The sequence below is a fragment of the Rhinatrema bivittatum genome, unplaced genomic scaffold, assembly GCF_901001135.1.
Source record: "Rhinatrema bivittatum unplaced genomic scaffold, aRhiBiv1.1, whole genome shotgun sequence".
Taxonomy (NCBI): domain Eukaryota; kingdom Metazoa; phylum Chordata; class Amphibia; order Gymnophiona; family Rhinatrematidae; genus Rhinatrema; species Rhinatrema bivittatum.
The window spans coordinates 256,724-279,689 of record NW_021820565.1 but is presented as its reverse complement, the minus strand read 5'-3'; the positions used below and the strand labels follow the sequence as shown (position 1 = coordinate 279,689).

Sequence of the window (22,966 nt, the reverse complement as noted above, 5' to 3'; positions counted from 1 at the left end):
CTATCGGCGCCCATCCTGGACCGGCCCTCGCCCCGCTCCTCTCTGCAGGGCCCAGCCACGTGCGTGACCCCTGAAATTTATGCGTGCGGGCTTCTGAAAATTAGGCCGAACGTCGGGGGGGGGGGGGTCTGTGTTGGGGGTCAGCAGCCAGGAAAAGGACCTCGAAGTCCTCGCAGGCAATACGTGGAAATTCTCAGCTCAGGGTGCAGCGGTGGTCAAAAAAGCAAATAGAATGTTAGGAATGGTTCCGGAAAGGAATGGAGAATAAGACTGAGAATATCATAACGCCTCTGCATTGAGCCACCATGCACCTTGGGCACCGTGTGCAGTTCTAGTCGCCCCCATCTCAAGAAACACATAGTGCAACTAGAAAAGGGCAGAGGAGGGCGACGGCATTGGTCCCCTATGAGGAAAGGCTGAACAGGTTATGGCTCTTCAGCTTGGAGAAGAGACGGCTGAGAGGGGACATATTAAAATATATACGGGAGAAAAGAGCATGATGAGACATGTTTAGGCTAGTTACTCAACAATGACAATAGTACAACATAGGACCCTCGCAATAAGCACTACCGGTCTTCCAACATTTATTGCTTTGGAGATAATGATCGCTCCAAATGTCCTGTAAGAGTTTTTGATTTTTCAAAATAATGCAAATAAAATTGTGCCACTTAACTTAGAACTGAACTTGGCATCCAACGTTTGTGTGAAAAAAAGCTTATCTTTTGAAAAAAAAACAAAACAAAAAAACCCATAATTACTCCCCTGATGCAGATGTAAAGTTCAAAACACGGCCGGTGTGGGGTCTTGGATAATGAATGGGGTTACAAGTTTGTTGAGATTGACTGTTGAATGAACAAATCCAAGATTAAGTGGCACAAATTTATTTGCATTATTTTCAAAAATCAAAAAAGATTTCAAGGAATTTGGACGGATGATTATCTAAAAAGCAAAGGTCAGATGACTGGTAGTGCTCATTATTGTCACTGTTCAGTTTAGTTGTGATTTAACACAATTGATTTGAATCCCTGGCGATATATAGGCTGGTTATTGTACGGGGACTATTATACGGTTTTATTAATGTCAGTGATGATCGGATTACGCATCCTGAACTGTAAACCACTTTGTGTGAATCATGAACCAGGAAGGCAGTCTATAACTGTTTTATATATAAATACGACAGTCATGAGTGGGGTGCAACAGGTAAGTTAAGGGGACGGTTATTTATACTATCAAATAGTACTAGAATTAGGGGCCACTCCCTGAAGCCAACAGGCAGCAGATTTAAAACAAATTTAAGGAAGAATTTTTTCAGTCAGCGCACAGTGAAGCTGTGGAATTTGTTGCCGGAGAATGTGGTCAAGGTTCATGGCATTGTTGGGTTTTAAAGAAGGCATTGACGAGGCGCTGGAGGCCAGGTCCATTAACGATTATTAGCCAGCTCTTACCTATGGAAAGGATCTTCCCATTAGGGTTAGCAAGTTTCCAACTTTAAAAGACCAGCCGAGTGTCGCTAAGGGGTGACAAGTGCCACCCCCCCTCTCCCAAAAAAAAAAAAAAATCACTTATCATATCTTTGCCACCTGGCACCTCTAAGCCGGTCGGGCTGCAGCTTCGGTCTCGTTAAGAGTCCCGCAGTCCAATCTATGGAGCCCCCTGAGGTTCAAACATCAGCTGAAGAAACTGCAGGGGCCTGTGCATCTCCAACAGCTGATGTCTGAACCATGCGGGGTGCCATGGACACAGAGTGTCACAGTTCAATCTATGGAGCCCTGTGAGGTTCAAACATCAGCTGAAGAAACTGCAGGGGCCTGTGCATCTCCAACAGCTGATGTCTGAACCATGCGGGGTGCCATGGACACAGAGTGTCACAGTTCAATCTATGGAGCCCTGTGAGGTTCAAACATCAGCTGAAGAAACTGCAGGGGCCTGTGCATCTCCAACAGCTGATGTCTGAACCATGCGGGGTGCCATGGATACAGAGTGTCACAGTTCAATCTATGGAGCCCCGTGAGGTTCAAACATCAGCTGAAGAAACTGCAGGGGCCTGTGCATCTCCAACAGCTGATGTCTGAACCATGCGGGGTGCCATGGATACAGAGTGTCACAGTTCAATCTATGGAGCCCCGTGAGGTTCAAACATCAGCTGAAGAAACTGCAGGGTCCTGTACATCTCCAACAGCTGATGTCTGAACCATGCGGGGTGCCATGGACACAGAGTGTCACAGTTCAATCTATGGAGCCCTGTGAGGTTCAAACATCAGCTGAAGAAACTGCAGGGGCCTGTACATCTCCAACAGCTGATGTCTGAACCATGCGGGGTGCCATGGATACAGAGTGTCACAGTTCAATCTATGGAGCCCCGTGAGGTTCAAACATCAGCTGAAGAAACTGCAGGGTCCTGTACATCTCCAACAGCTGATGTCTGAACCATGCGGGGTGCCATGGACACAGAGTGTCGCAGTTCAATCTATGGAGCCCTGTGAGGTTCAAACATCAGCTGAAGAAACTGCAGGGGCCTGTACATCTCCAACAGCTGATGTCTGAACCATGCGGGGTGCCATGGATACAGAGTGTCACAGTTCAATCTATGGAGCCCCGTGAGGTTCAAACATCAGCTGAAGAAACTGCAGGAGCCTGTACATCTCCAACAGCTGATGTCTGAACCATGCGGGTGCCATGGATACAGAGTGTCACAGTTCAATCTATGGAGCCCCGTGAGGTTCAAACATCAGCTGAAGAAACTGCAGGGTCCTGTACATCTCCAACAGCTGATGTCTGAACCATGCAGGGTGCCATGGATACAGAGTGTCGCCGTTCAATCTATGGAGCCCCGTGAGGTTCAAACATCAGCTGAAAAAACTGCAGGAGCCTGTACATCTCCAACAGCTGATGTCTGAACCATGCGGGGTGCCATGGATACAGAGTGTCACAGTTCAATCTATGGAGCCCCGTAAGGTTCAAACATCAGCTGAAGAAACTGCAGGGTCCTGTACATCTCCAACAGCTGATGTCTGAACCATGCGGGTGCCATGGATACAGAGTGTCACAGTTCAATCTATGGAGCCCCGTGAGGTTCAAACATCAGCTGAAAAAACTGCAGGGGCCTGTACATCTCCAACAGCTGATGTCTGAACCATGCGGGGTGCCATGGATACAGAGTGTCGCAGTCCAATCTATGGAGCCCCGTAAGGTTCAAACAGCTGAAGAAACTGCAGGGGCCTGTACATCTCCAACAGCTGATGCCTGAACCATGCGGGTGCCATGGATACAGAGTGTCACAGTTCAATCTATGGAGCCCCGTGAGGTTCAAACATCAGCTGAAGAAACTGCAGGGGCCTGTACATCTCCAACAGCTGATGTCTGAACCATGCGGGGTGCCATGGATACAGAGTGTCACAGTTCAATCTATGGAGCCCCGTGAGGTTCAAACATCAGCTGAAGAAACTGCAGGGGCCTGTACATCTCCAACAGCTGATGCCTGAACCATGCGGGTGCCATGGATACAGAGTGTCACAGTTCAATCTATGGAGCCCCGTGAGGTTCAAACATCAGCTGAAGAAACTGCAGGGGCCTGTACATCTCCAACAGCTGATGTCTGAACCATGCGGGGTGCCATGGATACAGAGTGTCGCAGTTCAATCTATGGAGCCCCGTGAGGTTCAAACATCAGCTGAAGAAACTGCAGGGTCCTGTACATCTCCAACAGCTGATGCCTGAACCATGCGGGTGCCATGGATACAGAGTGTCACAGTTCAATCTATGGAGCCCCGTGAGGTTCAAACATCAGCTGAAGAAACTGCAGGGGCCTGTACATCTCCAACAGCTGATGTCTGAACCATGCGGGTGCCATGGATACAGAGTGTCACAGTTCAATCTATGGAGCCCCGTGAGGTTCAAACATCAGCTGAAGAAACTGCAGGGGCCTGTACATCTCCAACAGCTGATGTCTGAACCATGCGGGGTGCCAGAGACACAGAGTGTCACAGTCCAATCTATGGAGCCCCGTGAGGTTCAAACATCAGCTGAAAAAACTGCAGGGGCCTGTACATCTCCAACAGCTGATGTCTGAACCATGCGGGTGCCATGGATACAGAGTGTCACAGTTCAATCTATGGAGCCCCGTGAGGTTCAAACATCAGCTGAAGAAACTGCAGGGGCCTGTACATCTCCAACAGCTGATGTCTGAACCATGCGGGGTGCCATGGATACAGAGTGTCGCAGTTCAATCTATGGAGCCCCGTGAGGTTCAAACATCAGCTGAAGAAACTGCAGGGGCCTGTACATCTCCAACAGCTGATGCCTGAACCATGCGGGTGCCATGGATACAGAGTGTCACAGTTCAATCTATGGAGCCCTGTGAGGTTCAAACATCAGCTGAAGAAACTGCAGGGGCCTGTACATCTCCAACAGCTGATGTCTGAACCATGTGGGGTGCCATGGATACAGAGTGTCACAGTTCAAACAGGGGATGTTTCAGCCCCACCGGGCTGTGGGAGGGAGGAGGCACCCAGGCCCAACGCCGCAGCCTGACTGGCTTAAAGGTGCTGGGCTGCTGGGGCTGAGGGAGAGAAGGGACTGTGCAAAGGAAGAAGTGGCTAAGAGCAGGGACCCACATTTGTTGGGGTGAAGGGGGGACAGGGGAATAACAGAGACTTGGTGGGAGAGGGCAGGGGAAGAATGGAAGATAAGGACTGAGTGGGAGAAGAAGAATGCGAGGCAAGGACAAGGGGTGGGGTGAGCAGGGGATCAATGGGACACAAAGACTGGGGAAGAATAGGATTGGCGGATTCAGGGAGGGCAGGGACTGGAATAGAAAGCAGGAGAGGACCGGGGACTCGGGGACTGAGGGGGAGCAGGAACTTGAGTATTGGAAGGGTAGAGGAAAGAGCTGGAACTCTCGAGAGCAGGGACTTGAGGATGGGGAGGACTGTGAGCAGAATCTGGTTTCCCATTTCAGTTTCTGGTTTTAATTTGTATGCCCTTATTCTGAATCAGGTACGGGCCTGTCTATGCTGTGTTTGTGTGTGAGATCGAGGGGAGGGATTCTGCTGGTAAGTTTACATTGAGTTCTTTACATAGCTGGATCCTTTTGTATTTTGATAGTTTCTGATTTTCAGCTATCCTGAGTTGTTTAAAAATGGTATAGGGATCTCAGCAGCCTGTCTTGTTCTGTCTTTTTTCCCCCCCCAATAGGAGGTGACCTGGTGTTCTAGTAACATTTGCAGTGCTGCCCTTTCCCAGATACAGTTGCTGCCATGCGAATGCTGAGAATTAGTGCTTTTATGGTATGGCAGGTTTGCTCCACAGGTTCCCAGTGTCTTTTATTTTTTAAACAGGGATTTGTGTTACGCCACGAAGTTTCTAGCAATGGGAGATGTACGTGTGGCTCTTAATGAGGTAACTTTTTTTTTTTTTGTGGGGAATGGTAAAGGGAATCACCCTCGGTTCATTGTTGGGGGAATTTCTATGGATATGAAATGTGTGTTACAGAAGCAGAGGTGCAGGGTTTATATTGGAGATTCTGTCCCTTCCTGCCTGGTTGAATGATGCCATCAAATTATTCTCATGGTGGTTTTACTGGATGGTTGAAACAGGCTGGCCTTTAACTGCACAGAAGGTCCTTGGGACCTTTTTTTATTGTGTCTTTTCTAGCCAGTTTGAAGGCAGGAAGATCTGCTGGATGTGGAAATGTCACTTTGACTTTTCCTCCTCCACACTTAGCTTACCCCGTTGCCTCCTCACCATTCCCTAATATGTCGCTCTGCAGATGACACTGCCCACTATGCCCCTCGTCTCTCTTCCTCTACAGCCCCCCCTTAAGCCTAGAGCTTCATCTTCTGTGATCCTCCCCCCTTTCCTTCTCTTCTGGACCTTTCCTCGTTGTGTGAGGGCCGAAGGCCTCACCATGGAGGTGACAGCAGCAAGCCGTGTAAGCATGCGGGCCTTCCCTACAAGCCCTGGGAGACGTCAGCATCTCACTTCCTAGTGTACCTCACCTCCCGATCACAGTCCTCGGCAACCTCACCTCCTCCTTGTTGATCTGCACCTTCAGCCTGATGGGTGACCCATCGTCCATGTGATCTTCAGACTCCACCTCCAGGGAGCCCGTCTGCTGCTGCCAGCGCCCAGCAAACTCCCGCAGCATATCCCTGACGGTAATCTCCGCGTTGGCCTGCAGGAAGGAGGAGGAGAGGCAGCATCAGGGCGGGAAGTGGACTCTCTCTCTCACACCAGGGCTTCTGGAAAACAAAACCATAGATTCCCCCATCCACTGGCCACCCCCACCATTTCTATCCTTCAGAATTAAGGGCTCCAGGTTGCCAGGGATAAAGAGGGATGGTCCTGAATTTTTGCCCCACTTCATCCACGGTCTTGTAGTTGAATGTTAGGATTTCACTTGCCATGTAGCCTCATCCTACCTTCCTGACGCCTGCAATGACGTCTCCCCATCAGCAGAGGCCATCTGTAAACCTCTCCACTAGCCTTGCCAAACTTCTCCACTCTGCCTTTGCCATGCCCCAGCTTCAGCCCTATGTAATCCTGTCTTTCCAGAAGCTCCTTGGCTTCTCATGGTGTCGCTTCTGGCTCATGATCTGCCCCTTGATCCTTGTCCTGCCTCGTAGCCTGCCTCGTAGCCAACCTACCCTGCCTGGTCTCCTTCCTTGAGGCCCTCAGACTTACCCTGGCTGGTTTCCTGCCTTGAGGCTTTCTGGCCTATTCTCTCTTGTATCTGCCTTGAGGCCTGCGTGCCTACTCTGCCTGTATCCTGCCTTGTGCCTTTCGGGTTTATATGTTCTCCGTTTCTTGTTATCTTTGTCTGAACCCTGCTTTAGTCTGCCTTGTCCCTTGGTTATTCTTGTTGCGTCCTGCCGGTCCTGTTTCTCCTAGTATCCTGTCCAGCCCTGCCTTTCCCAGAGTCCTGTTCTGCCTTGCCTCATCCTATGTCTTGTCCAATTCCAGGTCCTGCCCTGTATACAGTCTTGCCTTGCCTAGCCTGCTCAGTCCTACCTGCCTCATCCAAGCCTTGCCTTCAGCTTCACCTGTCCAGCCTTGCCTGTCTAGTCTGGTTCCAGGTTTTACAGTCTCACAACCATGATGTACTGCCATCGCAGAGATCTACTGGCCTCCAGATCCTAAGGGCCCAACTTGCGGGAAAGAGGGCCGGCTAGGCAGAAGATCAGCCTATTGTCCATCCAGAGTTCTGCCTTGCAGTCCCCATGCCGCTCTCCAGATGGAGTCCCCTAACTCTCGAATCCCTACATTGGGGTTTTCTTAAAGAAACTGGAAGCAGAAGTCCACACGAGCAAGGCATGGGAACCAGGACTTTGCTCATCCCTGTCCCCATAAGGACTCCAAGCCACTTGGTATCCAGTCACGCGGAAAGCTCCGATGGCTACCGCACCGCCAGTCCCAATACAAGAGGCCGAAAAGCAGAAGCTCTGTCTCTCTGGGAAGTGGGAAAGATCTTCTCTCCACCCCCTATCCTTGCCCCAACTTAAGGACGGCCTGTGGTTTGGGGGAGCGAGGTTTGCAGATCCGGCTGCTTCCAGGATTCTCACAAGAGTACCTGGGCAGAGGCCCATCGCCCATTCTCCAGTCACTATCAAGAGTGGGGCACCGCCGCGGTACATTCCGGGCTCCTCCTCACATCCCTCAGTATTAAGTCCCGTCTCGACGCACAGCCACCCACCTCTTCTAAGTGCCACGTTGCTACTGGCTTAAAGAGCAGGGCGAGAAGGGCCTGCTTCAAGGCCTCTGCCACTGTGTCTTTCCAGGGTCTTTGGCAAGGTGGCCAGGCAGCAGCAGCAGTCCTGATGTCTCACCCCACTGCAGCCACACACGCTTGCAGCCCTAGTGTCCGCGGAGCAACCGTAAGGCGCACCCCCCCCCCGCGGCACCCTTACCTGTATGTGTGCCATGTAGGCCTGCACCACCTGGAGCCCGTAGCCATCGATCAGCTCGCTCACCAGCTGGATCCCTTTCTGGTTGGCTGCCACCTGCGCCCGCAGGTCAGACAGGTTGTCATGGAGATTGCGGGTCCCGCTGCTTCCCGGGATAAGGCCTGGAGCTAGCAAGGCCTCTGTCACGGCTAAAAAAAACAAACAAACAAAGAAACTCACGGCAATGACTGGTAGTTAATGGAGTGGAAAAGGCCCCTTTAATTCTTACAACTCCCCTTTTGGCCTTCCTCTTTTCACTTCTGCATCTAAAGAAAGTTTTTTCCCCTTGGCTGGGCGGCCTTCTCCTCTTTCGGAGTCTTTGCCGCTCCAGCTTCCCTTCGACCGTCGGCAATTTTGCTCGCTCTCTTCCTGCTGTGTCTGGCTGGTTTTCCCTCAGATTTTTCTCCTCCTTCTCTGGTGAACCAAAGCGGCTGCTTCATTCTTTCCCCTTTGTTAATGCGCCTGACACAAAGATTGGTCCAAGGACTAAACCCCAGAGAGAGAGAGAGAGGGGACACGGTAACAGGACTAAGCACAGCCACCCACCCACGCATGCACCCACCCACCCACGCACAGAGGGAGGAGAGAATCACAGGACTATCCTCACCCATATCCTCCCAGAGAGAGAGAGGCGAGGGTCACCGGAATAGCCCTCCAGAGCGAGAGAGAGAGCGAGCGAGCGAGAGAGAAGTGGATCTCCTGACCCCCCCACCCCCCAGAGAGGAGAGGGGCCCTCTCACGGTACTCACCTTCCTCCTGGAAGATGCCATCCCTCACCAGCTTGAAGGAAACGAAGACGGCCCCCTCCTCCCGCAGCGCTTTGGAATGGGGGGGCATGGAGCCTGGGGTTATTCCGCCGATGTCGGCGTGGTGCCCACGGCTCGCCACGAAGAAGACCGGTCTGGGCACCTCCCTCCGAAATACCTGCCCCAGGGAAAAGAAAGCTTGGTGAAGAAGGGAGAAGAGAAGCGGCGGAGCGCTGCGAGCCCGCAGGCAAATCGGCGCTCAGCGTGCGCCGGACAACGGCACAGAGGAGCTTGCTTCTAACAAGCGCGCGCCGCGCGCCGTATTTTCTCTGACTCCGTCTGCTGGAGGGGAAGGCATAACCCAGCAGTCTGGACTGATCCGGGTATGTACAGGGAACGCTTCCTCCTCAAACACCATCTTCCAAAATGGCGCCGACCGGCCCGGAGCTAGGAGGTGTGCTGCAGGCCCCTCTAGACACCAGGGATTTTTTCAAAGGTCTTTTGGGGGGGGGGGGGGGGGAACCACACTACACACTAGGGAAGTTTTCCTTTAAGGGGGTTTGGTGGGTGGGGGGCACTGATTTTTATGACAAGGAAAGGGATTTTACCATGTGACTTTAAATTCATTTTTCTTTTTCCCCTTTGCCCCTCCTCTAGAGATGGTGGGGGTCTTTCCAGACCCTCTTAGGGGGACAGGGATTTTTTTTTTCCCACTTTGAGGGAGGGAGGGTGGAGGTTTTGGGCCAAGCTAGCCTCCCATTGCTCCCATGGGACGCTAACTACACCTCCTCAATTTCTGTTAAAATAATGCTGCTGCCCTTATCCCTGACAAGTCCTGGTATTTTATTCCCAAAGGATTACCCATGCATTAACTGTGCTGCATGTATCTGTAAATTTTATGCATGCAAAGGAGCTAATCTCAAGAGGGGCAGATTTCTGTCCAAGATTAGCGCACGATATTGCTGCGATGTGTATAAATTGCATGATAATCACTGGTTTTTGGTGCGGTGTAGCCTTAAAGGGGAATTTTCAAAGGCTGCGCGTGTAAAAATGAGCACTTGCGTGCGTGATATAGTATAAGTGCGAGCGCATTCTATTTTAAAAACTGCAACATAGAAGCCTAAATCAGTGTCTGCGAGCAAATTTGTGCGCGGAAAAATGGGGCAGACACAGAGGCGGTCCAGGGAGAGGCCAACATTTACGCAAGCGAGGTGCTGTTTTACTGCCTGCCAAAGTCACTCACACGCTCGCGCATATTTACTCCCGTTCAGTATCCGATGTAAGTGATCGTAAACATCTTAAATGAAAAAAATAACCAGGTGGGTGGCTCTTCAGGCTGAAGAACCAGGAGGGTCTGCAGGAGCTGCACATGGACTGGGCAGATCGGTAGACTAATTGGTAAAACTGATTAGTTCTTTGCCGTGCGCATATTTTGGTCTGTCTCCACCTGCTGGACAGGAGGCTCAACCCACGGTCTGGACTGATCCGGGTACGTACAGGGAAAGCCAATTTATGGGAGCAAATGCATCTCAATAACGCAAATAAAATCTACTCGCGAAACCCTTTTAAAATCTGAAGTAAAACTACACAGGTGGATCATTTGCACTAAATTCTGACTTATCCGGCTGCATAGCAGCAGGTGCTACTTATCTAGCTAAGTCTGACAAGCACTATTTGTCCGTCTAAGTAGCACTTTTCGGACCTATCCGGCTGCATGCTGCTACTTAGCCAGATAAATCGGCATTTACCCGAACAAGTCTGAACTTGGGCAGCTCATGGTTTTTACGGATGAAGCACTGGTGCACACATATCTAGCTAAGTCTGACAAGCACTATTTGTCCGTCTAAGTAGCACTTTTCGGACCTATCCGGCTGCATGCTGCTACTTAGCCAGATAAATCGGCATTTACCCGAACAAGTCTGAACTTGGGCAGCTCATGGTTTTTACGGATGAAGCACTGGTGCACACATATCTGCTCGTATTTTATAACCTGTGCATATCTTTTCCGTGCAGGATATTAAATACTGCAGCAAAATCGGTGTGCACCCATATATGTGTGTAAAGTTTGGAAAGTTATCCCCTTATCACAGCTTGGTAAATATGCCCCTAGGTTTGTACTTGACGCAATGGAAGGTAAAGTGATTTGCCCAAGATCACAAGGATTGTCAGCAGGATTTGAGTCCTAAGCTTCTCTGGTTTGTAGCCTGCTCCTCTAATGACAAGGCTACTCCTCCACGCCACATCTGCTGGACACTCTAGGTATTTTTTCCCCCAATTATTTCAGCTAACTTTAGACCTGCTGCTTCTCCAACCAGAGTTGAATGCATAACTTTACCTGGCAAGTGCTGACAAAGGAAAATTGGTTCTTACCTGCTAATTTTCATGCCTGTTATGCCAGAAATCAGTCCAGACGAGTGGGTTTTGCATCTCTACCAGCAGATGGAGGCAGATAAAAACTTTTCAGGCACTGCTGCTTAGCGAGAGTGCCACCTGCAGTCTCTCGGTATTGACTTGTACCCAAGCAAAGATGACTACTTCCCCCAAACTCCAAGGACTACTCCCTCAAGAGCAAATCTGAGGAATAAGCTGGAACCCCCAACAAAACTGAACCCTCAGATTATTTTATTTATTTATTTACAATCACCTATATACCGCAAAATCATAGTACGTCAATGTGGTCTACAACCTTAAAATACAGGCATAAAATCTAAAACAAAATAAAGAGACAAATATTTCAAAATGCCGTTCTGAGATCAACTAGTCAATCGTGCCCAAGAGTCACATCTATTTGCTACCTCTGCCTAAGATGCTAGTGTCCCAAAATGTCTCTGGAATAGCCAGGTTTTTAAGGTTTTTTTTAATTTACGAGTTGATAGTTCACCTCTCAGTGATTCTGGCATATTATTTCATAGGCTAGGACCACCTATGGAGAACGTTCCATCTCTGACCTCGCCCATTGATGGGATTTCCAGCAACCTTTTGTTCTGTGATCGGTACTGTTCGAGGACATGTACATTCTCAAGGCTGCACCAAGCCATGGGGTGTTTTCCTAATTAATTAATTTATGAACGAGCATAAGAATTTTATACTCAATTCTTTAAAGAAACAGGCAACCAATGTAATTTCATAAGGACCTGAGTAATATGGTCAAATCTTCTGTTTCCAGATAGTAAACGGGCTGCTGAATTTTGTAAGAGTAGCAAATGCCATGTTGTTGAATCAGGAAGGCCAAGCAAAGGGAATTTCAGTGATCTAAATATGCTAGAACCAAAGATTATACAACGAGCCTAAGGTCTGAAGGCTCTAACAGGGGTTTCAACCTCTTCAACATAAGGATTTTAAAAACTCCGGTTCGAATCACTTGTTTAATATGAGCAGACAATATGAGAGCCTCGAATCTAGTATGACTCCAAGATCTCTTACTACTGACGTAATCTTAACTGTATGATCTTTTAGGAGAAACTGAAACTCTGCAGGGGAATCTCTAGTTCTAGACAGAAACAATCTCTCTGATTTGGAAAGATTCCAAACCAAACGGTTATAAGACATCCAGCATTGAATTGCTTCCAAATAGATTTTCAAATAATCCATTGCAAAGGCAATTGTACCCTTTATGGGAAGCAAAAATGAAATATCATCTGCATAAATGAAAAAAGAAAGTCCCAGACCCGCCAAAAGTTTACACAATGGAATTAGAATTGTATTAAATAAGGATGCAGAAAGGACAGAGCCCTGTAGAACCCCAGCAGGAACTCGGATCCAGCTCGATGACTGGTTCCCAATAGTAATTTGTGGGAATTTATTATTAAGATAAGATGCAAACCATTTTAATGTATAACCATCAATGCCAAGTGCTTTTAAATGGTCGATGAGAATAGTGTGATCTAACGTGTCAAACGCGGCTGACACGCCCAACAGTGCTAACAAATAATCCTGACCACCATCAAAGCCATGCAGCACAGTATCGGTAAGAGATAACAAAGGCTTAGTGCCACCAAGTTTCCTAAAACCAAATTGGTTTGGGTACAATAACGAATTACCTTCCAATAAGTTTGATAATTGTGGGAAAAAACCCCTGAGATTTTCTAACACTTTGGCAATAAATGAAAGGGACGAAACTGGGAGAGCATGGATCAAGATTCCCGTTTTTAAGTAAAGGCCTGACAATCGCTTGTAGGGTAATGGAAAAACGTCCAGTCTCCAAATAGTTTAAACTATGCACAATCTTGTTCAAATTCTGCATCACCAGCAGCATCCAGAAGTGGGAAAGGTCTTTCGTAATAATCTGGGGTATTCCAAGAACGAAAATTAGCAGGTAAGAACCAATTTTCCTTTCCTGCTCATACCCTAAATCAGTCCAGACAATTGGGATATACCCAAGCCCCTCTACATTGGGTGGGAACCCAAAAGATCCACACGCAGCACACAATCACCGAACTTGGCCTCCTCCGGGGCCCTATCATCCAAACGGTAACGTTTAGTAAAAGTGTGCAAAGAAGACCAAGTCACTGCTCGACAAATCTCTTGCGGAGAAACAAATTGACACTCTGCCCAGAAGGCTGCCTCTGCCCTAGTACAACGTGCCCACAACCCTTCCAGGACCAACCGACCCTTACAGATACAGGCCGAAATATTTGCCTCCTTCAACCATCTTGTAATTGTGCTCTTAACCACTTTGCCACCCTTCTTTGGTCAAGAGCTGGTCCGACCTCCAAAAGTCATTTGTTACATTAAGATACCGCAATAGAACCCGACGCACATCCAAAAGATGAAGCTCTCTTGCATAGGGTGAATCAGATGTCAGACACGGAAAGCCCGGTAATTCCACCATCTGGCTAAGATGAAAGGCCGACTTTGGGTAAAAAGGAAGGCACAGCCAACTTCATTTCAAATTTTCTCTTCTCCTGTCTTTATCAATGTTTTACACTTAACTTGACAATGCTTATGCTTTTTCCTATTTTCTTCAGATGGATCCTTCTTCCAATTTTTGAAGGATTTTTTTTTGGTTAAAATAGCCTCTTTCACCTCACCTTTTAACCATGACGGTAATTGTTTTGCCTTCCTTCCCCCTTTCTTAATGCATGAAATACATCTGGACTACGAGTCTAAGATTGAATATTTAAACAATATTCATGCTTGTTGAACACTTTTAACCTTTGCAGCTGCACCTTTCAGTTTTTTTCTATTTTCCTCATTTTATCAAAGTTTCCCTTTTGAAAATTTAGTGTTAGAGCTGCAGATTTACTTATTGTCCCCTTTCCAGTTATTAGTTTAAATCTGATCATGTTATGATCACTATTGCCAAGTGGCTCCACCACTGTTACCTCTCTCACCAAATCCTGTGTTACACTAAGAATTAAATCTAAAATAGCTCCCTCTCTCGTTGGTTCCTTAAGCAATTGCTCCATGAAGCAGTCGTTTATTACATCGAGGAACTTTATGTCTCTAGCATTTTCTGATGTTACATTTATCCAGTCAATATTGGGGTAATTTAAGTCTCCCATTATTACTACACTGCCAAATTGATTAGCTTCCCTGATTTCTCTTAGCATTTTCATCATCTGTCTGATCATTTTGTCCAGGTGGATGATAGTATACTCCTATCACTATACTTTTACCCAACACACATGGCATTTCTACCCATATAGATTGTACTGAGCATTTCGTCTCTTGTATGATCTTTATCCTGTTGGACTCTATGCCCTCCCAGACAAAGTGCCACACCCCCACCAAGTTGATCCTCCCTATCATTGCAATATAATTTGTACCCTGATATAGCACTGTCCAATTGGTTATCCTCCTTCTATCAAGTCTCTGAGATACCATATATGTCAATCTCATCATTTACCGCTATACACTCTAACTCTCCCATCTTACTTCTTAGACTTCTGGCATTGGCATACAGACATTTCAAAGTGTGTTTTTTGTTTGTTTTAACAACCTGCTTTTCAGTTGTTGGGGATAATTTGGAAATCATTAGCTTTGGTGACTTTTTACATATAGGCACATGGACTACATTTGCTTTTATTGGAACCTCTCTGTTGGGATGCCCTAACTCTCCTGCTTCATTAGTATCCTTCAAGGATACATTTCTCCAAACCATGCACTGCTGAGTGACTGTTGGCTTTCCCTCTTGTTCTAGTTTAAAAGCTGCTCTATCTCCTTTTTAAAGGTTAGCGCCAGCAGTCTGGTTCGTCTCTGGTTAAGATGTAGCCCATCCTTTCAGAAAAGTCTCCCCCTTCCCCAAAAGGTTCCCCAGTTCCTTTCAAAACAGAATCCCTCTTCCCTGCACCATCGTCTCATCCACGCATTGAGACTCCGGAGCTCTGCCTGCCTCTGGTGACCTGCGCGTGGAACAGGGAGCATTTCAGAGAATGCTACCCTGGAGGTTCTGGATTTAAGCTTTCTACCTAAGAGCCTAAATTTGGCTTCCTGAACTTCCCTCCCACATTTTCCTATGTCACTGGTGCCCACATGTACCACGACAGCCGGCTCCTCCCCAGCCCTGTCTAAAATCCTATCTAGGCGACGCGTGAGGTCTGCCACCTTTGCACAAGGCAGGCAAGTTACAAGGCGGTCCTCACGTCCACCAGCCACCCTGCTATCTACATGTCTAATAATCGAATCACCAACTATGATGGCCAGCCTAACCCTTCCCTCCCAGGCAGTAGCCCTGGGATATTTGTCCTCAGTGCGAGAGGACAATACATCACCTGGAGAGCAGGTCCTTGCTACAGGATCACTTCCTGCTACATCAGGGTGATGTTCTCCAACTGGGAGACCTTTCTGATCCAAGGGCAGCACTGGGGCTGCCAGACAGGATTTGGGACTTGGCTACTATGTCCCTGAAGGTCTCATCAATGTACCTCTCTGTCTGCCTCAGCAACTCCAAGTCTGCCACTCTAACCTCCAAAGAATGGACTCTTTGCACAGAGTGCACACATACAACCTCTCACCGGCAGGTAAAAAATCATACATGTGACACTCAATGCAAAAGACTGGAAAGACCCCTCTTGCTGCTGGACTGCTGCCTTCATCTTAATTTTGTTGAGTTCCTAGTTACGTTTAGGATACTAAGGGAGTTGGAATTAGAGTACTGTAAATTTACAGGTGTATTTACTAATTAATCAGCTAGTGGGATGATCAAACTCTCAATAAGGGCTGGTACAATAGTATGATTTAGATAAGAGCCTGATTATTTTTAATGAGAAAGTGTCTCCTGCCTAAAACTCAAGGGTTGAGTGGGTGGGAAACAGACACTAGAATTAATTATCTCTGGCTTGCTTATCTCAGACACACACAAACTCTAAAGAATATATCCCACTATGTCACATTTCTCCAAACCTTTTTAAGTCCAAAGATTTCCCAAAGCTATACTTACCAATCCTCTTTAACCACCATTAAATTGATCTTCTACTGCAAAGGGTGCGGGGCCTCTGGAAGCTGGGGCTGTGGAGTTCAAACCCTGGATCGCTTGTTGTGACCTCTGGAGTCCTTTTCCCGGGGATGCTGGGAGCAGTATGCAGATGAGCCTTCCAGTCCTCTTCTACTGCCATGGGAATGATCGTCTTCTTGATCACAACTGACATTGCCGTATCCACCTTCGGAAGATTCCAAACTTTCAAAGTGTCGTCCAGTAAGGAGTACAACCTGGTCATAGCCTTGGCCACCTTCAGACTAGCCTCAGGAAAATCCCATTCCTAGTCAATCAGCTTTTCACCTTATTCGACAAAGAACAAGCCTTTGGCGATCCACGCAGCCTGTCCAATACTGGGTTCACACTCTTGTTGTCTGAATCCTCCTGGGTGACCTTGATTCCCAGTTCTTCCAGCACCTGGGGAATGAGAGGTCGCAACTCCTCCTTACGGAACAATCTCCTCACCCTAGGGTCATCCCTTCTGCGAGAGGAACATCCTCCATATCAGGGTCACTGTCCACTGAAGCTGCAGCAGAATCAGCACCCGGATCAGTACCCGGGTCATTTGGCGAATCCTCCTGAGGAGCATCTCCCTCCAAATCTTGCAAGACATTCTCCACCACTCCTGAGCATCCCAGACCCTGCAGGCGAAGAATGCCCCCCTTCCCCTCGCCCAAGGCTTCTTAGCTGAGCTCTGGGATTTCTGGGTGGCTGACCGTTTGCCTACTGCTTCCTTCTTAGCGAGATAGGCCTCATGAAGCAATAACACAAAGTCTGCGGGAAAACCCATCAAACTCGCTGTCTTCCTTATCCACCAGGTCCTCTCCTGGCTCCCCTACCTGTTCTCTATCCTCTCCACACCCATGTTGTACTGGAGAAAGCGGGGGAGGCGAGTCTCTAAATTCACTATCCATTACAGGCCTCCTGCCAAGTGGAAGCAACATGGCTTCCATCCTTCCATCTCCATCATCCCCCCCCCCCCCCCCCCGGGGCCTCCTAGATGGAGCCTGCAGATCGCATGCAGTGTCCGCCTACCGAGGCCCCTTCACCTCCAGAGGCACAGCTGGCGCATAGTAAGACCCCAATGAGGTGCGATCGCCTCACACTGCAGGCCCGACAACCTTTCCCGTGCTCCACAAGGAGGCGCCATGAATCGTGTCGCGGCCCGAGCGGGAAGAAATAAACTCAGACGCCAATGCTGGCGCTGTCCCGGGCTCGAGTTCTGAAGCAGAACCAAGCGGGCTTCCCTTTTCACCCCAAATGCTACTTGCACCGCTCAGCCGACTGCCAAAAGAAGGCCTGCAGTACACTTTTTTTTTTTTTTTTTTTTAAGACAGCCACGGGGCAACCCAGATAGAAAAAAAACAAAGGGAAGATATAATTTCCTGCTTCTGGATGCTGTCTGGTCCAGTCGACAGGACAGGTGAGAAGGCCTCACACACACACACACCCCCTGCACATCCAGAGAGATGGCCCATGAGGGAACCTAACACCTCTGGGAGCACCAGCTTCACTTCTTCTCTTATCCTATCTATTTTTTTTTTTTTTTAAAGTAAGTTCAGACTGCAGGTTTGCACCTCTACCATCTGCCAGAGACAGAGAAATACCGAGGGACTGCAGGTGGCCCTCTCGGTTATGTAGCAGTGCCTGAAAAGTTTAGGTTCTCTGCCGCCATCTGCTGGTGGGAGTGCATAACCCACTGGTCTGGACTGATCTGGGGTATGAACAGGAAATCAGTGTTAGCTGGGTAAACTGAAGCCATGCCCCTGTAACACCCTCTGCCCCTGCCCCTTTTTTGTGTGCCTAAGTTTTATCTGGGTAATGATGGACCTGGTTAAAACTCAGCCGTTCAAGCAGGGCGGGATATTTAAAACTCAGGGTTCGTTTGGGCTGGACAAACCCTTTTGAATATCGACCTCCGAGTTACTAGCAGAGGTGACAGTAACAGACACAAAGCAGAAGGAAGGTGGTGCACTCCTCTATGGCAACGCTGTTCTAGAGCTCCCTACCTCCCCTTATCTGGAACTCTGGGTACCCTTGGGATCTATGCCGGGCTCCCCAATTCCCAGCAGGGCCCCCGGTGCACCAGTCCTCCAAAATGCGTGAATCCTCCCTTGCACCGTGCTGCTGCCTCTAGAGCAGTGGTCCCCTAGCCAGTCGGGTTTTCAGGATATCCACAATGAATATGCATGAGAGAAAAATCTGCATGTTTTGGAGGCAGTGCATGCAAATTTTCTCTCATGCATATTCATTGTGGATATCTTGAAAACCCGACTGGCTGGTGGGCCCCCAGGACAGGGTTGGGGTCCACTGCTCTACAAGGTGCCCAGCACCTCTAACCCGCAACTGAGGATAGCAGCCCCCTCCCCAACCTCCCCCAGACCACCGTAGCTGGTTCGTTCTTTGAAAGTCCACAATCTCTGAACAAATCTTCCGCCCACAGGCAGAGTGAAAGCACGGCTCCCCCTCCTGCCTCCAGACCTGGGGGACAGACAGCACGTGCCGCTGCCTCTCCCAGCTCTTCCCCACGATGCCCCCTGGCGACTCGAGGTCAGCACTATCAGGGTAACTACTGAAGCCATTACTGTGCATAAAACTGGGGTTTCTATGTATAAATAATTGTACTTACGCAGCCCCGGGAGCAGCACTGGTATTTACATGCACACCTCTGTACTGTGAACAGGGCGTGTGAGTAAATCACAACGCACAAGTTACACCTTCCGAAGAGCGGCTGTTAACTTTGTGCGAGATATTGATTGCGCCGGGCTTTTCACGGGCAACATACGCAGGCACAAGGTCGTTTGCAAACTACTTGGGAAAAGCCTGCACGCAGAGTGTCCCGCTCTCCGGGCTAACTCCTCTCCCCTACCAGACAAGTGCAGGTTAGGAGGGCGACTCTGCACCAGCTCGGGGGGCATCACACACGCGGCTTTTACTGAGAGTTTACAAAGCCGCTCACGCCCGTTAAGTTCTCTCTGAAAATCCCTGGGTGACTGGTCGCGTGCATGCACACAATCGCTCGCGTGAAGTTACACCCCCTCCTCTTCGATGGCATGCACGCTTATTTAAAATAGAAACTGTATGCGCCAAAGGGCCGATTCCACCCCAGCCTTGTCCTCCCCCCTGCTCCCCACCAGGAATGCCTCTCCGTGATTACCATAAAAGGTACGCGTGAAGTTGGGTCACGCACTTCCTTTTACACACACGCATATGCTGGCTATTTTAGTACAGTGGTTAAAACAGAGATTAAAGCGCCTAAGTGGCTTTTAAAATTCACCCTCCCCTACCCCTGTACACTATGCTAAAAGCCTTGTAAGCTTTACACATATCTGGAGGAAACACAAATACCAAACTCCAGAAACGTGCACCACAGACTGTGACAGAGCCATTCATATATATAAACTGGTACTTACAGTAAAGCCAGAGCTTCTAACATAACACTACAAAGAAACCCTCCCCGAACCTCAGTGTCCACCTGAAGAAAAAAGATGACTGCCCTAGTCTCAGAGAGAGTCAGTGGCAGAGCTGGGATTAGAACTGAGGCACAGGGGGATAAAGTGACTCACCCAGGGTCACACAGAGAGTCAGTGGCAGAGCTGGGATTAGAACTGAGGCACAGGGGGATAAAGTGACTCACCCAGGGTCACACAGAGAGTCAGTGGCAGAGCTGGGATTAGAACTGAGGCACAGGGGGATAAAGTGACTTACCCAGGGTCACACAGAGAGTCAGTGACAGAGCTGGGATTAGAACTGAGACACAGGGGGATAAAGTGACTCACCCAGGGTCACACAGAGAGTCAGTGACAGAGCTGGGATTAGAACTGAGACACAGGGGGATAAAGTGACTCACCCAGGGTCACACAGAGAGTCAGTGACAGAGCTGGGATTAGAACTGAGACACAGGGGGATAAAGTGACTCACCCAGGGTCACACAGAGTCAGTGACAGAGCAGGGATTAGAACTGAGACACAGGGGGATAAAGTGACTCACCCAGGGTCACACAGAGAGTCAGTGACAGAGCTGGGATTAGAACTGAGACACAGGAGGATAAAGAGACTCACCCAGGGTCACACAGAGAGTCAGTGACAGAGCTGGGATTAGAACTGAGACACAGGAGGATAAAGTGACTCACCCAGGGTCACACAGAGAGTCAGTGACAGAGCTGGGATTAGAACTGAGACACAGGGGGATAAAGTGACTCACCCAGGGTCACACAGAGAGTCAGTGACAGAGCTGGGATTAGAACTGAGGCACAGGGATAAAGTGACTCACCCAGGGTCACACAGAGAGTCAGTGACAGAGCTGGGATTAGAACTGAGGCACAGGAGGATAAAGAGACTCACCCAGGGTCACACAGAGAGTCAGTGACAGAGCTGGGATTAGAACTGAGACACAGGAGGATAAAGTGACTCACCCAGGGTCACACAGAGAGTCAGTGACAGAGCTGGGATTAGAACTGAGACACAGGAGGATAAAGTGACTCACCCAGGGTCACACAGAGAGTCAGTGACAGAGCTGGGATTAGAACTGAGACACAGGGGGATAAAGTGACTCACCCAGGGTCACACAGAGAGTCAGTGACAGAGCTGGGATTAGAACTGAGACACAGGAGGATAAAGAGACTCACCCAGGGTCACACAGAGAGTCAGTGACAGAGCTGGGATTAGAACTGAGACACAGGAGGATAAAGAGACTCACCCAGGGTCACACAGAGAGTCAGTGACAGAGCTGGGATTAGAACTGAGACACAGGAGGATAAAGTGACTCACCTAGGCTCCCACAGAGTCAGGGAAGTGCTGGGATTGGAACTGAAGCACAGGAAGATACTATGCCCTTGAGTAAGTCACTTTATGAGTATCTGACGAAGTCAGGAATTGAACTGCGGTCAACAGAAAGTTTGAAAAATACTCAAGCATTAGAAGGGACAGAGAAGAGCATGAGGCTATGCAGGATCTCTCAGGAGGAAACGGCAAAAAATGTGAGGGCTTGGGAGGAGGCAGTGATGAACGTGAACCCAGCAGGGTACTTACTGGGGTTATAACCGTGAGATCTGGCAGATGGCTGCCACCAGCACAGGGGTGGTTACTTAGGATTACATCCCCTTCTTTCAGGTCATCACCGAGGTTATGTATCTGAAACAAAATGACAACAGAAGTCAAATTAAATAGAACCCAAAGAACAATGTTGCTTATACAACCATACTATAGTCACTATTGGCACATCACATACTAAATCCCTATTATAGTCACCACTAACTACTACTGTGGCATTACAGCTACTATATACCCATTACACTCACTACTGACTGAGGCCTCACATCTACTAAATCCCTATTATACTCACCACTAACTACTACTGTGGCATCACAGCTACTATATCCCTAATATACTCACTACTACTGTGGCATACATCTACTAAATCCTTATTATACTCACTATTAACAGCTACTGTGGCATCATAGCTAATATATCCCTATTATACTCACTACTGACTGTGGAATCACAGCTACTATATATCCCTATTATACTCACTACTACTGTGGCAACACATCTACTATATCCCTATTGTACTCACTACTGACTACTACTGTGGCAACACATCTACTATATCCCTATTATACTCTCTACTGTCTACTTCTGTGGCATCACAGCTACTATATCCCTATTATACTCACTTCTGACTATTACTGTGGCAACACATCTACTATATATCCCTATTATACTCACTACTTGCATAGAAACACAGAAATCACGGCAGAAAAAAGACCAAACGGCCCATCCAGTCTGCCCAGCAAGCTCCCACATGTATTTTCCCATACTTATCTGTTTCACCAACCACCAAGTTAAGGGCCCTTGTTGGTAACTGTTTGATTTGAATTTCCTGCCACCCTCTGCCACTGATGCAGAGAGTAATGTTGGAGTTACATCAAAGGTGAATCATAAGGCTTAATGGTTAAGGGTAGTAACCGCCGCATCAAGCAAGTTACCCTGATACTTGTTTACCCAGACTGCACAGATCAATGCCTTGTTGGAAGTTGTCTGAATGTAAATCCTGTTTTCCACATTTCCCCCTGCTGTTGAAGCAGAAAGCAACGCTGTATATGCATTCAAAGTGAAGTATCAGGCATAATTGCTTTAGGGTAATAACCGCCGCAATAAGCAAGCTACCCCCACGCTTATTTGTTTACCCAGACTGTGTAGTTCAGTCCTTGTTGGTTGTTGTCTGAATGCAAATCCTCTTTTCCACATTTCTCCTTGTCGTTGAGCAATGTTGGAGTTGCATTAACCATGTGAAGGATTATTGAGTAAGGGTAGTAATCACCAGGTAGTAGCCACCATTCCAGCAAGCCACCCCCATGGCTCTTCTCTTCATTCCCATCCTCTAGCCTTTATGGATCCACAGGGTTTATCCCATGCCCCTTTGAAATCCTTCACAGTTTTAGTCTTCACCACTTCCTCCGGAAGGGCATTCCAGGCATCCACCAACCTCTCTGTGAAGAAATATTTCCTGACATTGGTTCTGAGTCGTCCTCCCTGGAGTTTCAAATTGTGACCCCTAGTTCTACTGATTTGTTTTCAACGGAAAAGGTTTGTGGTTGAACATGGATCATTAAAACCTTTCAAATACCAAAGTCTTACCTTCTATCCTGTATCATATCACCCCTGCTCCTCCTCTCCTCCAGGGTATACATATTTAAGAACATAAGAACATGCCATACTGGGTCATAAGAACATGCCATACTGGGTCATAAGAACATGCCATACTGGGTCCATCAAGCTCAGCATCCTGTTTCCAACAGTGGCCAATCCAGGCCATAAGAACCTGGCATAAACTGGCTCCATTGGGAATTGAACTCAAGACCT

At 48.3% G+C, this 22,966-nt stretch overlaps 1 protein-coding gene across 4 annotated transcripts in view; it reads right to left on the bottom strand.

The window, feature by feature from the left end:
- The window catches only part of OPLAH (5-oxoprolinase, ATP-hydrolysing), a 174,772-nt gene that overhangs the window by 52,056 nt on the left and 99,750 nt on the right, over positions 1-22,966 (bottom strand). For all 4 annotated transcript variants that reach the window (XM_029586143.1, XM_029586140.1, XM_029586141.1 and 1 more), the window contains exons 18-21: positions 21,134-21,235; positions 8,690-8,864; positions 7,905-8,089; positions 6,026-6,172 (exon numbers count right to left, since the gene is read on the bottom strand). In XM_029586143.1, coding sequence (XP_029442003.1) covers positions 6,026-6,172; positions 7,905-8,089; positions 8,690-8,864; positions 21,134-21,235 — 609 coding nt within the window. The remainder of the gene's footprint in view (positions 1-6,025; positions 6,173-7,904; positions 8,090-8,689; positions 8,865-21,133; positions 21,236-22,966) is intronic.